This window comes from Amblyraja radiata, chromosome 3, assembly GCF_010909765.2.
Source record: "Amblyraja radiata isolate CabotCenter1 chromosome 3, sAmbRad1.1.pri, whole genome shotgun sequence".
Lineage (NCBI taxonomy): Eukaryota > Metazoa > Chordata > Chondrichthyes > Rajiformes > Rajidae > Amblyraja > Amblyraja radiata.
In genome coordinates, this window is record NC_045958.1 from 78465582 (window position 1) to 78480885 (window position 15304).

The 15304-nt window shown below is 41.0% G+C and overlaps 1 protein-coding gene across 1 annotated transcript in view; it reads left to right on the forward strand.

Annotated features, from left to right (window-relative positions):
* Nucleotides 1-15304, forward strand: part of ugcg (UDP-glucose ceramide glucosyltransferase) — a 56591-nt gene that overhangs the window by 17269 nt on the left and 24018 nt on the right. Inside the window, exon 2 of the mRNA XM_033018176.1 lies at nucleotides 14318-14459. Coding sequence (XP_032874067.1) covers nucleotides 14318-14459 — 142 coding nt within the window. The remainder of the gene's footprint in view (nucleotides 1-14317; nucleotides 14460-15304) is intronic.

Genomic DNA, 15304 nt, shown 5'->3' on the forward strand with positions numbered 1-15304 from the left:
CTACACTTCTTCACACCCTGCTTCCTGCAAAGACTCTACCCCCTACTCCCAATTCCTCCGTCTGTGCCCAAGAAGTGGTGTTCCATACTAGAACATCTGAGATGTCCTCATTGTTTAGGGAACAGGTTGTTCCCCTCTCCCATCATAGATGAGGCCCTCACTCGCGTCTCCTCTATAACCCGCAGCTCCGCCCTTGCTCTCCCTCCCCCTAGTCGCAACAGAGACGGAGTCCCCCTACTCCTTACCTTCGACCCCATCAGCCGTCGCATACAACACATAATCCTCCAAAATATCCGCCAACTCCAATGGGATCCCACCACTAGCCACATTTTCCCATCTCCATCCCATTACGCCTTCCACAGAGACCGTTCCCTCCGCAACTCCCTGGTTAACTCATCCCTTCCAACCCAAACCACCCCCTCCCCAGGTACCTTCCCCTGCAACCGCAGAAGATACAACACCTGTCACTATACCTCCTCCCTCGGCCCTGTCCAGGGACCTCGACAGTCCTTTCAGGTTAGGCAGAAGTTCACTTGCACCTCCTCCATCCTCACCTACTGTATCCGTTGTTCAAGATGTGGACTCTCATTCATCGGCGAGACCAAACGCAGACTTGGCGATCGTTTTGTGGAACACCTTCACTCTGCCTGCGTGAACCAACCTGACCTCCCGGTTGCTGGGCGCTTTAATTCTCCCCATTCCAACACAGACCTTTCTGTCCTCTGTCTCCTCCATTGTCAGAGTGAGGCTAAATGCAAATTGGAGGAACAGCATCTCATATTTCGCTTGGGCAGCTTGCAGCCCAGTAGTATGAATATTGATTTTTCTCACTTCAGGTAGCCCCGGCATTCCCTCTATCCCTCCCCCACCCAAGTTGCACTAGCTTCTCACTTTCATCGAACAAACAGCAAAACAATGGCCTGTCTCCTTTATCATTGTTAGTTTTTTGCATATCTTTCGTTCATTGTTCTTTACCTCTCCACATCACTGTCTATATCAAAGATCATAGAAGTATATTTGGTCTATATCTCTTGTTTCCTTTATCCCTAACCAGTCTGAAGAAGGGTCTCGACCCAAAACATCACCTATTCCTTCTCTCCAGAGATGCTGCCTGTCCCACTGAGTTACTCCAGCTTTTTGTGTCTACATCTTAAATTAAATTAAATGAATGACTGCACTCACCATCACAAGGTGCCAGAACTTCAGTGGATATTACTGCTAATCAGTCTACAACCGTACTGCACTTGTATAAAGATAAATAAATGTAATTTTAAAAACTTTTTTTTCCCACAATAAAACATTGCATTACCCTTGAAGGGAAATTCAGCACTTGGGCATTTTATGAAATTACTTAATATTGTTAGAACATTTTGCTTGTTGCAAGGTATTAACACAATCAAAGGTTATGTTATGCACTAAAATTGCACATCCAGCATTTAACTTCCCATTGCCTGAGATATAAATCTGTCTGGCGTTTTTGTATTTGGATAAATGTCAGTTGGTGGGCTTGTGCTATTCTGTTGCTTTAACATTTAATTTGTTTAAGCTTGGTAAAATATTACATAAAAGTAAATGTGATACCAAGAAAAGCGCAAAAGTAAAGATTTAGTTTAAATATTTTGTAGAGGGAAATGAAAGGCACTTTGCAGAGCCTGCATTGCTTGACATTTCCAACTGGTGCAGGATACGGCTGCAAAAAATATCTCTGGCTGCCTGCTGTGACTGTCAAATATACGTCTCATTCTAAAGAATTCCATTGGTACATGTGGGAAATTTGGTATTTCAGATGTACTATTACAGCATTAAAAAATCTAGTGAATAGTTTTTTCCCTCTATGTATTCTATTTCTCAGAGAGCATGTTTTTTGCCAAATTATAATTTTTGAAACAGTATTTAAAAGAAGTGTTGCAAGAGCGGATGGCCATGTGTTTACTGAAAAGTACCTAAAATAAAAATCCTGCCTGTCTGCAAAATAATGGTTCTTTGTTTAGATTTGCCATTTAAAATTCCTGTTGTGGTTTATTAGATATATTATTGTGATTTAAAAAAATGTTTTAACCCTTCTGCTCTGCGCTCATGATATCATTAAATCTTTTTAACAGTGAGCTAGGAAAATGTATTTTTGCTTAACTGCAATTACTTGGAAGGGGGCTGGCTGGAAGGAGAGATGTCGTAGTGACAAGAAGTACGTTTACATTGTGATAGCTTCAAATAAAATCAGATTGTTAATGTTCATTATTTCCAGTGCTGGTGTCATCTGAAGATAACTAAATATTAGTCTTTCTTCAGTGGAAAGAGCATCATGAATAGTACATGTCCGCTTTCTTTTGATGAAGTGAACAATGGGAATGTATAATTTAACTTCAATGTGAATCATGCTGAAAACCTGTTCCTTGTTATTTTCAATGGAAGGTAAAAGAATGGAAATTCAACAGTAGTTTAAAGATCCGTATTGTTTTTGGAATAATTCAATCTCATGTTAAAAACAAGGTATAATCTGTAGTTTTAATTGCAGGTTTTTAAATAGTGACATCATCTTTTGTGCTTTGTATTCTCAAAACCACATTGCACAATTACTGTAAACTCCAAAATAATGGATATATTTAGAGCAGCCTTTTCTTCACAATGTTCTCTCCACCACTATTTCTCCCCTTTTTAGTTTTACCTTTTAGGAAAGATCTAAGTGGTAGTTCAGTTTTTAAAAGTGTAAATCTCAAGATTCCTTATTTTAATAAACCAGCAACATTATCATAAGAATGCACATCTTGCAGGTTGAAAGTTGTAAATCACAACTCATTGGTAATTATCTCCCAAAGTAAGTTGAAAAGGCAAGAATAAGTAAATTGATTTGCACATGCCAAAGAGATTGGAAAATCTGTAAATTAAACCTTGGAGATACATTTTTGATATTCAATTGTGAAGGCACAAGATAACTTCAACTGTTGAAATGAAGCCATATAAGATCATTTTCACTCTTACTCTGGATGCAATGTAAGGATTAAAATTATATTGTCATTTAAAATTAGTTACAAAAATCAAATTTCAACTGACCAGAAGTGTTTAGGGAAAATAACTGGTGCTCGCCAGGCAGAGAAGTCTGAAGATGAATTACGATTACCATTAATGTATCTTTCTGCCTATCTTTGGCTTCTTGTCCAGCAACATGGATGTTGCTTCTATTACACACAGTTTCTGCTGTAGTTCTAACTTTGCTAAAACTTCAATCATAAAGCTCGAAAATAAACTTTGTTTTTGCAATTATCAAACTTTGTACATTCATAGCCAGGTTCTCTTGTTGTTGTAAGATTTTGACCATTGAAAAACAAGAAGCAACACATAGAATATTTTTATCTTAATGTAGATGTTAGTTTGTTCCTTTTGCAATGAACCCTTTTTAAGTTGCAGGCTATTTTCTATAATACCTATTCTACTCCAAAATCTGCTATTTCGACTCTGCCTTCCCACTCTTAATAGACTACTCTAAACAGGCACCCAAATAGCCTGTTTGGGAGGCCGTCTCAGATTTTCATTGAGTTGTTGGGAGGTGGGGGGACCTTAAGCACAGACACGAGTATATATTAAAAACATAATTGCTTCCAAGCCTAACCTTTTTTTGTAGTTTCCTTTCAATGAAGCATTGCCTCTGGAGGAGCAGGTCAAAACTACTTTTCCATGATGTTTACATCACTCATTTCCATTGTTGCTACCAATATTGGCAGTACGATAATAGTTGACCTTGTGAAATCATATTTTCATGTTGGTATTATAGCAGAACTTGTCACAAGAAATGGACGCAGACATAGACCATATCATCTTTTTCACTCCTGAATAAGATTATGGTGATGTTCCTCAATTTGACTGTTTATCTGTTTATCAATTAAATGTAATTGTTGATTCAGCGTCCATGGTCCAAAAGAGCCATTGTTTAGTACACGTAGGCGTTGCATTTGTTGGTTAACAGTTGCATTTGGCTGTACTTCCTGTTGCATTTACCAGCATGCAAAGATTTTGCTTATGAGGAAAATTTGAACAAGCTTGGAGTTTTTTTTGGATCAGAGTAGGCTGGGGGAAATCTAATTTGAAGGATCTAGATGTAGTAAATAGGAAGTATGTTTACCTGAACATAGCAGGATTAAATTCCAGAAGGCACAGATGTTGAAGGGTTAGAAGAGGAACCAGGAAAATAATTTTCACCCACATTGCCTGGTATTTGTGACTGAAAGGATGATGGATACACTTGTTGCAATTCTACTCTTATTTACCAAAGCTAGGTGACATGCATGATAGCTCATGGCTTGTTTAAGTCATGTAGGTTATGAAATGGAATAAGGGGAGGTGGTCGCATAACTCATTGTGATGACTCTTTGAAAGAGTTGTGTGATTATGCCCCCATTGCCCTCCATCTCCTGTAGCAGTTGTACTTGTTTTCCCCTTCATTTTTCTTTAGAAAGTTACTGAGTTTGCTTCCAGTGCCATTTCATGCAATAATTTCTAGATCATATATCTATCTCATTGGTGTCCTTTGCTAAAATCATTGTCTTTGTTCCTTTACCAGTTAATTTTTAATCTTTAATTACTGCTGGAGCATCTCCAGATTTACTCAGTGGCAATCTTGTCATCATGGTTACTGTTTTGACATTAGGGCCATAATGACATTCCCTAAGGTGCGAGGATCAGGAATGAATAAATGAGAACATTGCTCTCTCTCGGGGCTTTTTGTTTTTCCCAAAGGAGAATTCTGTTGTAAATACAAGCTGCTAAACTTAGACACACATAGTATTGTCTTTGTTATAAATATTAGATTTGTTATCTTAAGTGCACATGATTGCTCTTAACGCGTTCAAATTTGTTGTAGCATCAAAAGCTCCTTAAATTTCTGATATGTTGATTATCATATGTTCTAATAGTGTTAATACTTTACACCCGCTGGGAGTGGTTTGTGTGTGGTTGATAACTATTATATTTGTAATTGTACATGGGGTACTATTTTCTACAGTTTTTTTCCCCCAATTGATGTATACATTGTTTTACTTCTTGTCAGTCACGGTAATGGTAATCCCTAGCCAGTTGATTTCCTGCGAAATAGAATCACTGGGGCAAAATAACTCTACAGTCGTGGAGTTATTTTGAACTCTTACTTCCAGTAGGCACTGACTGTTCTCACTATTTTTAGTAAGTTTATCTCTGTGGGGTGTGTCATTAAGTGTTTGGGCAGTGGTTGGCTTTGAGAGGACAGAAGAATTGCAACATGTCATCATTTTCACTGTATTTCTGCACTCTTTCCACATTTCTCCTGTTCCTTTTGGTGAAGGGTTTTCTGTGGAACCTTTGCTTCCAGGTGCCTGGAATTTGGTTCTTCTTCACACCTCTGAACTTCCAATAAGAAAGCCTTGAGTTTGTGGTTGGTTAGCTCCTGAATGTCTTGATCATACTGATCAAATGCTCCTTGTATTTCCTGATAAAGAAGCCAACAATCTCTTTGCAGATACCAGTTAATGACTTCAGCTAGTCAGATTTTCATAGTTTTATTTGTTCTGGTGTAATTGCAAGAACTCAGTTGGTTCAATGCAACTTTACCGTCAATGGTTCAACGGTACTTTATTGTCATGTGCAATGAATACAGTTTGTGCATACAGTTTTAAAAAAAAATCCTATGATACATAGGCACAATTGTAGTTAAATATAAGAGTGTCGTAATAGTATATTACAATGAGTTGGTACATAAGAGTTGTCATGTTTCAGGTGCCGTTTTGTATGATTCAAGTCCAAAGTTTAGTTTAGAGATACAGCGCAGAAACAGGCCCTACGGCCCACTGAACCTGCGATTCCCACACAACGCTATCCTACACATACTAGGCATAGTTTACACTTATTCCAAGCCAATTAACCTACAAACCTGTATTGTAAGTCTTTTGGAATATGGGAAAAGAAACGAAGATCTCGGAGAAAACCCACGCGGTCACGGGGAGAACGTACAAACTCCGTACAGACAGCACTCGTAGTCTGGGTCTCCAGTGCTGTAAGGCAGCAACTCTGCTGCTGTGCCACCGTGCTGTGATAAAGAGTTAACTAGACTTGTGTCAGTATGTTTTGTGTTCATTCTCTATCCTCAATTGGCCGATGATGGGAAGTAGCAATAGAAATATAAATGACTTAAAGTGCCTCATGAAAATTATCCAGAGCTAAACAAAATGAGCCTTTATTGTGCCATTGCTAATTGAAGATTAAATGTTTCATTCTATTTTTGTTTTATTTTACCTTTGGAGGTAAATCTTAACAACAGACGACAGTTTGTGAAACTTCCAGTAAATGCTATTCCATACTTCTAAATGTTTGAATAAAAGCCAAGCTTTCAATTACAGTAGGCAAGTCATTGCTTAACTTGTGAAGTTCCAGGTAATTGTGACTTAATACCATATTGCCACAGTATATACAAGATAATTGACCAGTAGGTTTTCAACAAAGAAACAATTTTGAAATGATGCAGCATTTAAAATGTATTTCTGTGCATGCAGTTGATATGAATAGTAAATGTCCGTTTATTTGGTGTGATAGATTGACAAAACTGCAGCGTTAGCAGTTTTTCTCATTTGATGGAAAAAAAAACCCTCAGCAGACTTCCAGTAAATCATTTCTCTATCAAATTTGTTGACAGTGTGATTTTTGCATTAAATTTGGCAGTAGTACAATTGTGAAAAGAGCCGTGTATTAGCCCTTATGGATGCAGGGAGCATAAAGACTTGGCAAAATACTAAACAAGCTTGTACATATCCAGTAGTTTGGTACCTGCATATAATTTTGTTTAAATGTATTCCCCCAGTTACTACTGATCGTTGATGATCTAGTATAGAAAGACACAAAGCGCTGGAGTAACTCAGTGGGTCAGGCAGCATCTCTGCAGAAAAAGGATGGGTGATGTTTTGGGTCGGCACCCTTCTTCAGACTGAAAGTAGGTCATAAGTGATCGGAGCAAAATTAGGCCACTCGGCCCATCAGGTCTACCCAGCCATTCAATCATGGCTGATCTATCTCTCCCTCCTAACCTTATTATCCTGCCTTCTCCCCATAACCCCTCACCCCTAGTGTAGGGGGTTTTGAAGTTCTGAGGCGAGAAAAGAGCAGGGCAAGTGATTCCAGGCAGAGCAGTGCCCGTTTAAGTCCATTGTTGGCTAGGGAAGGTGTGATCTCATGAGGAAAACAATGGTGAGTACTGTGGAACTGGTAAAATGACTAGGATGGAGGATGGAGTCAAGGGGGTAGGGGAGGGAAGAGTAAAGTAGAAGTTAGTTAAAATTAGAGAATTTAATGTTCATACTGCCAGGTTGTAAGCTACCCAAGCAAAATATAAGGGCTGTTCCTCCAATTTGCACGTGACCTCACTCTGGCAGTGGAGGAAGCTCAGGACAGAAGGGGAAATGGTTGGTAACCTGGAGATCACATAGGCCTAGGTGGATCGAGCCCAAGTGTCTACGTTTGTTCTCACCGATGTACAGGAGCCCACATTGGGAACGTCGGATGCAAAAGATGAAGTTAGACGGGGTGCATGTGAACCACTGTCTAACCTGAAAGGACTGGATGGAGTCGAGGGAGGATGAGGTACAGGGACAGGTGTTGCATCTCCTGCAGTTGCAAGGCATAGTATAGTGGGGGTACTCGGGGTGAGGTACTTAGTTCACTCATATGAGTGAACTAAGCAGTTGCGGAGGGAGCAGGGGTGGAGTTGGGAAGGTGTGATTATTGGTGGGATCCCTTAGGAGGTGACAGGAAGATAATAGATGCGGCGGCTGGTGGGGTGAAAGGTGAGGGCAAGGGAACTCTGTCCATATTGCTTCTGGGGGGAGGGGAAGAGGAGAACTGCGGGACACAGGAGACGTGTGAGGGCCTCATCTATGACGGAAGGAGGGAATGAGGATATCTCCCTAAAGAATGAGGATATCTCTGATGTCCTAGTTTGGAACATAGAAACAGAAACATAGAAATTAGGTGCAGGAGTAGGCCATTCGGCCCTTCGAGCCTGCACCGCCATTCAATATATCATGGCTGATCATCCAACTCAGTATCCTGTACCTGCCTTCTCTCCATACCCTCTGATCCCCTTCACCACAAGGGCCACATCTAACTCCCTCTTAAATATAGCCAATGAACTGGCCTCAACTACCCTCTGTGGCAGAGAGTTCCAGAGATTCACCACTCTCTGTGTGAAAAAAGTTTTTCTCATCTCGGTTTTAAAGGATTTCCCCCTTATCCTTAAGCTGTGACCCCTTGTCCTGGACTTCCCCAACATTGGGAACAATCTTCCTGCATCTAGCCTGTCCAACCCCTTAAGAATTTTGTAAGTTTCTATAAGATCCCCCCTCAATCTCCTAAATTCTAGAGAGTATAAACCAAGTCTATCCAGTCTTTCTTCATACGACAGTCCTGACATCCCAGGAATCAGTCTGGTGAACCTTCTCTGCACTCCCTCTATGGCAATAATGTCCTTCCTCAGATTTGGAGACCAAAACTGTACGCAATATTCCAAGTGTGGTCTCATCTTCACCTCATCTTGGAGCAGATGCGGCGGAGACGGCAGAATTGAGAGTGGGGAATAGCATCTTAGCAAGAGCCAGGTGGAAGAAGTGTAGTCCAGATAGTTGTGGGAGTCGGTAAGTTTGTAATAGGTGTCCATCAATAGTCTATCTCCTGTGATGGAGACAGAGAGATCGATAGATGTGTCCGACAGGCGAGGTGAATTTTAGGGCAGGAGTTCTGCCCAGGTGCAGGAGGTGGTCCCGATGCAATTGTTGATGTTGCGGAGAAAGAGTTAGGGGATAGGGGCTGTGTACACCTGGAATAAGGACTGTTCAACAAAAAGGTACGAGTAGCTTGGGCTCATATGAGTGATCGAGATTAACAGGTTTACAGCAACTGTGCTGTATCGACATGTATACAGGGTTTATTTTTTCTCTGAACTGTTCTTTCAAATCATTATAGAGTATATTTGGCAAAGCAAATATTTTTATGTGATTATCATTTGAAAACAATAAAGGGAAAATGCTGCAGTTGCTGTTAATCCTGAAATAAAACAGAGGAGTACAATTACAAGCGCATCAAATGAGAAGGGGGAAGTAATTAAACTAACATTCATAACTTTTAGTTTATTTAGATACAAGCCCTTCGGCCCACTAATTCCACGCTAAATGCCCGCACATTAACACTATCCTACACACACACTATGGACAATTTACACATGCACCGCCAATTAACCTACATACCTGTATGCCTTTGGAGTGTGGGAGGAAACCGAAGATCTCGGAGAAAACCCACGCAGTCACGGGGAGAGCATAAAAACTCCGTACAGACAGCACCCGTAGTTGGGATCGAACCTCTGTCTCCAGCGCTGTAAGGCAGCAACTCTACCGTTGCGCCACCATAGCTGCCCTTTTTCCAATTGGGGAAACCTGCAACGGGTTAAACAGGTTTTTCAACCAAGTAGGAATGGCACAAGAATAGAACAAAAATGAATGTCTGTGTATGATGGCTGAGAAGGGAGGGATTAAATTGGTGCAGGAGTAGGCCCTTCGAACCAGCACCGACTGCCATTCAATATGATCATGGTTGATCATCCAAAATCAGTACCCCTGATTTCTCCCCATATAACTGATGGCAAAAGAAATAATGTAGCCAATACGACGGGGAATTGTGATGTAGAAACAAGGAACTGGAGATGCTGGTTAATACACAAGGACACAAAGTGCTGGAGTAAGAGCATAATCAAGGACCAGTCTCACCACCGTCGCTCCATCTTCCCCCCCCCCCCCCCCCCACCCTCTCCCAACAGGCAAGAAACACAAACGTTTGAAAATCCATACCTCCAGATTCAGGGACATTTTCTTTCCATCTGTTAGTAAGGGTGTCTGGGGTTATGGGGAGAAAGCAGAAGAATTGGGTTAGGAGGGATAGATAGATAAGCCATGATTGAATGGTGGAGTCGACTTGATGGGCTGAATGGCCTAATTGATCTAGTATACTTATAAAGCTCTGATCTTGGATGTGGTGTTTATTTGTGTATGTGTGTCTTGGTGGTCTGTGATTCACATCTCCTCGAAAACACGAGGAGCTAATGGTGAAATATTTACATATTCCGATAGAGATTTACATGATCTCGAAAATCGCCTCATCTGAAATTTTAATTAATTATTTCCCGAGTTTTTAATTAAAATTGTTCACAAAACTGCGATGCAGATAGGAGCGGCCCGCTGCGCACTCTTTTCCACACTTGCACATCGGCTCGGCTTTCCCGAGAGCTGCCGAGGAGTACCCGAGTGATGACGTCACAATGAGCGGGCTATCGTTTTGAGAACATTCTTCAAATCCATCACCAATGGTCATTCTCGCTTTGTTTGTGAACAACGAAGTGCTGAATTCCCCATCTCTAAAGATAAGACTTCATTGTTTTTGGTTAACTTAGAAAATGATGATTTTTTTGTTCTTTAAAGATTTAATTGTAATAATTCTTAAAGTTTACATTTAATTTCAGGCCTTTTTTCAGGTAATAATTTTATTTGCTCTGCAGATTTTTAGACTTTTTTTTTTTTGGAAAATGCTCTCTTTATTTTAAAGTAGCAATGATACAAAATTTTGAGATTTTATAAATGAAGTCTGCAATTTATTCCATCAGATAAAGCATAAAAAGAAGTTTAATTTGACACCTAATTCACTTTCATATCTTCAGTATTAAAAAAGTTACGGCCATTTTCATACTGAAATTAGCATCTTGTTCCCTATTGCTTTTCCATTGACAACTCAAAAGCTGTGATCGAGGACAGTCAAAAGCCCATAACTTTCTTAAAAATTAAGAGAACTGAATGACATTTTCAGTTATTATAGATTGAAGCATTCTGAAACAAATATGAAACAATCTTAGGTACACAAAAGTGCTGGAGAAACTCAGCAGGTGCAGCAGCATCTATGGAGCGAAGGAAATAGGTAATGTTTCGGGCCGAAACCCTTGTTCAGACTGATAGGGGGTGGCGGGGAGAAGGAAGGAAAAAGGGAGGAGGAGGAGCCCGAGGGCTGGGGGATGGGAGGAGAGCTCGAGGGCTAAGGAAGGGGAGGAGACATCAAGGGCTAACAAAATTGGGATAATTCAATGTTCATGCCCACGGATGCAGGCTCCCCAAGCGGAATATGAGGTGCTGTTCCTCCAATTTCCGGTGTTGCTCACTCTGGCAATGGAGGAGACCCAGGACAGAGAGGTTGGATTGGGAATGGGAGGGGGAGTTGAAGTGCTGAGCCACCAGGAGGTCAGGTAGGTTCTTGCGGACCGAGCGGAGGTGTTCGGTGAAACGATCGCCCAACCTCCACTTAGTCTCACCGATGTAGATCAGCTGACATCTAGAGCAGCGGATGCAGTAGATGAGGTTGGAGGAGATACAGGTGAACTTCTGTCGCACCTGGAATGACTGCTTGGGTCCTTGAATGGAGTCGAGGGGGGAGGTAAAGGGATAGGTGTTACATTTCTTGCGGTTGCAACGGAAAGTGCCCGGGGAGGGGGTGGTACGGGAGGGAAGGGAAGAATTGACAAGGGAGTTGCGAGGGAACGGAAGGCAGACATTGGGGGAGATGGGAAGATGTGGTGAGTGGTGGGGTCACGTTGGAGGTGGCGAAAATGACGTAGGATTATCTGTTGTATGTGACGGCTGGTGGGGTGAAAGGTGAGGACTAGGGGGACTCTGCCCTTGTTGCGAGTGCGGGGATGGGGAGAGAGAACAGTGTTGCGGGGCATGGAAGAGACCCTGGTGCGAGCCTCATCTATGGTGGAGGAGGGGAATCCCCGTTCCCTGAAGAATGAGGACATTTCAGATGTCCTGGTGTGGAACGCCTCATCCTGGGAGCAGATGCGGCATAGGCGGAGGAATTGGGAGTAAGGGATGGAGTCCTTACAGGAGGCAGGGTGGGAAGAAGTGTACCCACCCTGGAACAATCTTACTTGGATGACCTGAAATTAAAGCATATAATTAGTTAGTTACCTAATTATAGCTAATTACAAAATTCAATTACCAGATCTAAACATCTATCCATTTCTTAAGAAAAGGTTAACATTTTTAAATAGCCTAAGTGTCCAAATAACATTCACACAAGAATTCACAATATAACATGATTTTTAAATCTCATTGTCATGAATTTATAGGCCAAATGGAAGGAATTTAATGTTTAATTCCCGTAAATTAATGGGCATTTTAATCATCTTGCGAGTGGGTTTTTGTGGAACGTGATCGATTGGAACGTTGCGGTTGCAGTGAATTTGAACCCCATATCGGCAGGAAAAACACTGCCAGTTCGTATGAGGCCAAAATCACATTATCGCCAAGGAAATTTTGATTAAAGTCATCCTAAGAAGCAAGTTTATATGTAAAATAAACGACTTGCCTTATGTTTTGTCCCCTATGTGAGATCCGTCCCTTTGTAGGCGTTGACGGCATTAGAAATAGCTTTTTATTTTACTCCAGGGATTAAATTGTCCCGCGATTTAAACATTTTTTTTTAAACTTCCGAGAACGGAAGGCGAAATGATTTTTCTACAGCAGCTGAACAGCCTGAGAAAGTTCGACTCCGACAGGCAGGAGAAAACAGCATTTTAATTTACCCCCCCCCCCTCACAAAGGCGCCAAAGTTGCGCACGCGGCCAGTGGCAGAACTGCAGCGCCGCTGAAGGTAGGTATTGTAACATCGCTATTTAAAGGAGTCCATTTTGAACCAATAATTTCTTTACAGATTTAAAAGTTCGCGGTTATTTGCTCCGCAGAGTTTGACAGCTTTTGACCTTTTTTTAGAAAATTCCCTGTTTATTTTAAAGGAATCAATTTTGAACCAATAATTCCTTTACAGTTTTAAAAGCTCACGGTTATTTGCTCTGCAGATTTTGACAGCTTTTTTCCTCCCCCCTCTCACCCCCCTTCTGTGTGTGGGGGGGTGGTTAGTATGTGTGAGATGCCGCAGGCCGCCCCCCCCCCCCCCCTCCCACAAGTGTGCGTTGAGGGGACGGGACCCAACGGGTCCCACTTAGTCTAGTATATCAATTAACAGTTAATATTCGCATAAAACTGCTTGAGAAACTCAAGCATCCTGTATCTGCATTGTGGACAGCTTGATTGTAATCATGTATAGTCTTTTCGTTGACTGGATAACATGCAACATAAAGCTTTTCACTATAGCTCGACACACGTCATGATAATTAAATAAATTAGCTCAGCAGGTCAGACAGATTGATAGGAGACGTTTTGGGTCGAGGCCCTTCTTCAGATCCTAGCCTGTTGACTTAAGATACTTCTGAAAAATAAGTCAGAAGAAGGGTCTTGACTCAAAACGTCACCGGCCAGTGGCAGAACTGCAGCGCCGCTGAAGGTAGGTATTGTAACATCGCTATTTAAAGGAGTCCAGTTTGAACCAATAATTTCTCCAGTGATGCTGTCTGACCTGCTGAGTTACTACAGTATTGTGTGCCTTTTTGGGGAATTGTGATGGATCTAGTGAAGAACAGCAAAAAGACTTGGAAACAATAGTGATTTATCATTTGGTTTTGACAGAATTGCAACAAAACTGTAAGCCTTTTTGACATGAAAATGTTTTAATTATTCTTTCGGGTGTGGTTTTTAGTAAATGCCTCCAGTTGGTACAGCAATTCTCTTATTTTTGGTTATCATTGTTCTGTGTTTCATTGCTGCCTTGTTTTAGTTTTCTTGAAGGGTATACTTTTATTTTAATTCCTGGGTACAAACTCTTATACTGGAAATATATTTTCTATAGGTTATATTTAAATAAAAGTAGTATAAATGCTTTTTCACTAAATAAGTGGAATGTCTCTTAATCAATGAACAAGGGAGTTTTAATACCTTTGTAATATTAACTGTTGGCACAAGAAACTGCTGATGCTGCACTCCTGAGCAAAGAACTAACTGCAGGAGGAACTCAGCACGTCAGGCAGAATCCATGGAAGGAAATGGATAACGTTTTGGTTCTGGACTACAGTCTGAAGGAAGGTCCATATCGAAATGTTGTCCTTTCATGAATGCTGCCTAACCCACTGAATCTCAAGCAGTTTGATTTATGCTAATGTTAACTGCTAATTGATATTATTGTAATTTGTTAAAATGTTAAGCACGTGACATTTATCTGTCATGTGGACCAATACCATCTGTGAACTGTTTGCACAATCATCAGAATTGAGCTCTGCATTCAGTCTTGCTGTGCTCATGCTTGGTTCCATGTCTGTTTTAATTACAGTTAATAACAAAACAATTAGTAACCATAATAATTTTTGTATCTTCCCCTTCAGCCGCCTTCATCTAAACAAGAAGACATCAGATAAACAGCCGTACAGCAAGCTTCCTGGTGTATCTTTACTTAAACCCCTGAAAGGAGTGGATCCAAACCTCATAAGCAACTTAGAAACCTTCTTTGAACTAGATTATCCTAAAGTACGTATGAATGTTTCATGGAGCTCTTAATTACAGGGGAAAACTTATAGATCATAAAACAACTATCTGTTGCAAGATATTTACAATAGTAAGAGTGTTACTGGAAGATTGCTGTGTTATTTATTTAACAACAGACAATTTTAAGTAACGTTCTAGATTTGCCTGCTACATTATGCTTACCGGTACTATCTAGTATGTTCAAGTTCAAGTGAGTTTATTGTCATGTGTCCCTGTATAGGACAATGAAATTCTTGCTTTGCTTAAGCACACAGAAAATAGTAGGCATTTACTACAAAAACAGATAAATGTGTCCATATACCCTGATCTAAATATATACACACATGAATAAATAACTGGTAACGTGCAAATAACAGAAAGTGGTTGTTAATAATCAGAGTTTTGTCCGAGCCAGGTTTAATAGCCTGATGGCTGAGGGGAAGTAGCTATTCCTGAACCTGGTTGTTGCAGTCTTCAGGCTCCTGTACCTTCTACCTGAAGGTAGCAGGGAGATGAGTGTGTGGCCAGGATGGTGTGGGTCTTTGATGATACTGCCAGCCTTTTTGAGGCAGTGACTGCGATAAATCCCCTCGATGGAAGGAAGGTCAGAGCCGATGATGGACTGGGCAGTGTTTACTACTTTTTGTAGTCTTTTCCTCTCCAGGGCGCTCAAATTGCCGAACCAAGCCACGATGCAACCGGTCAGCATGCTCTCGACTGTGCACCTGTAGAAGTTAGAGAGAGTCTTCCTTGACAATCCGACTCTCCGTAATCTTCTCAGGAAGTAGAGGCGCTGATATGCTTTTTTGATAATTGCGTTAGTGTTCTCGGACCAGGAAAGATCTTCA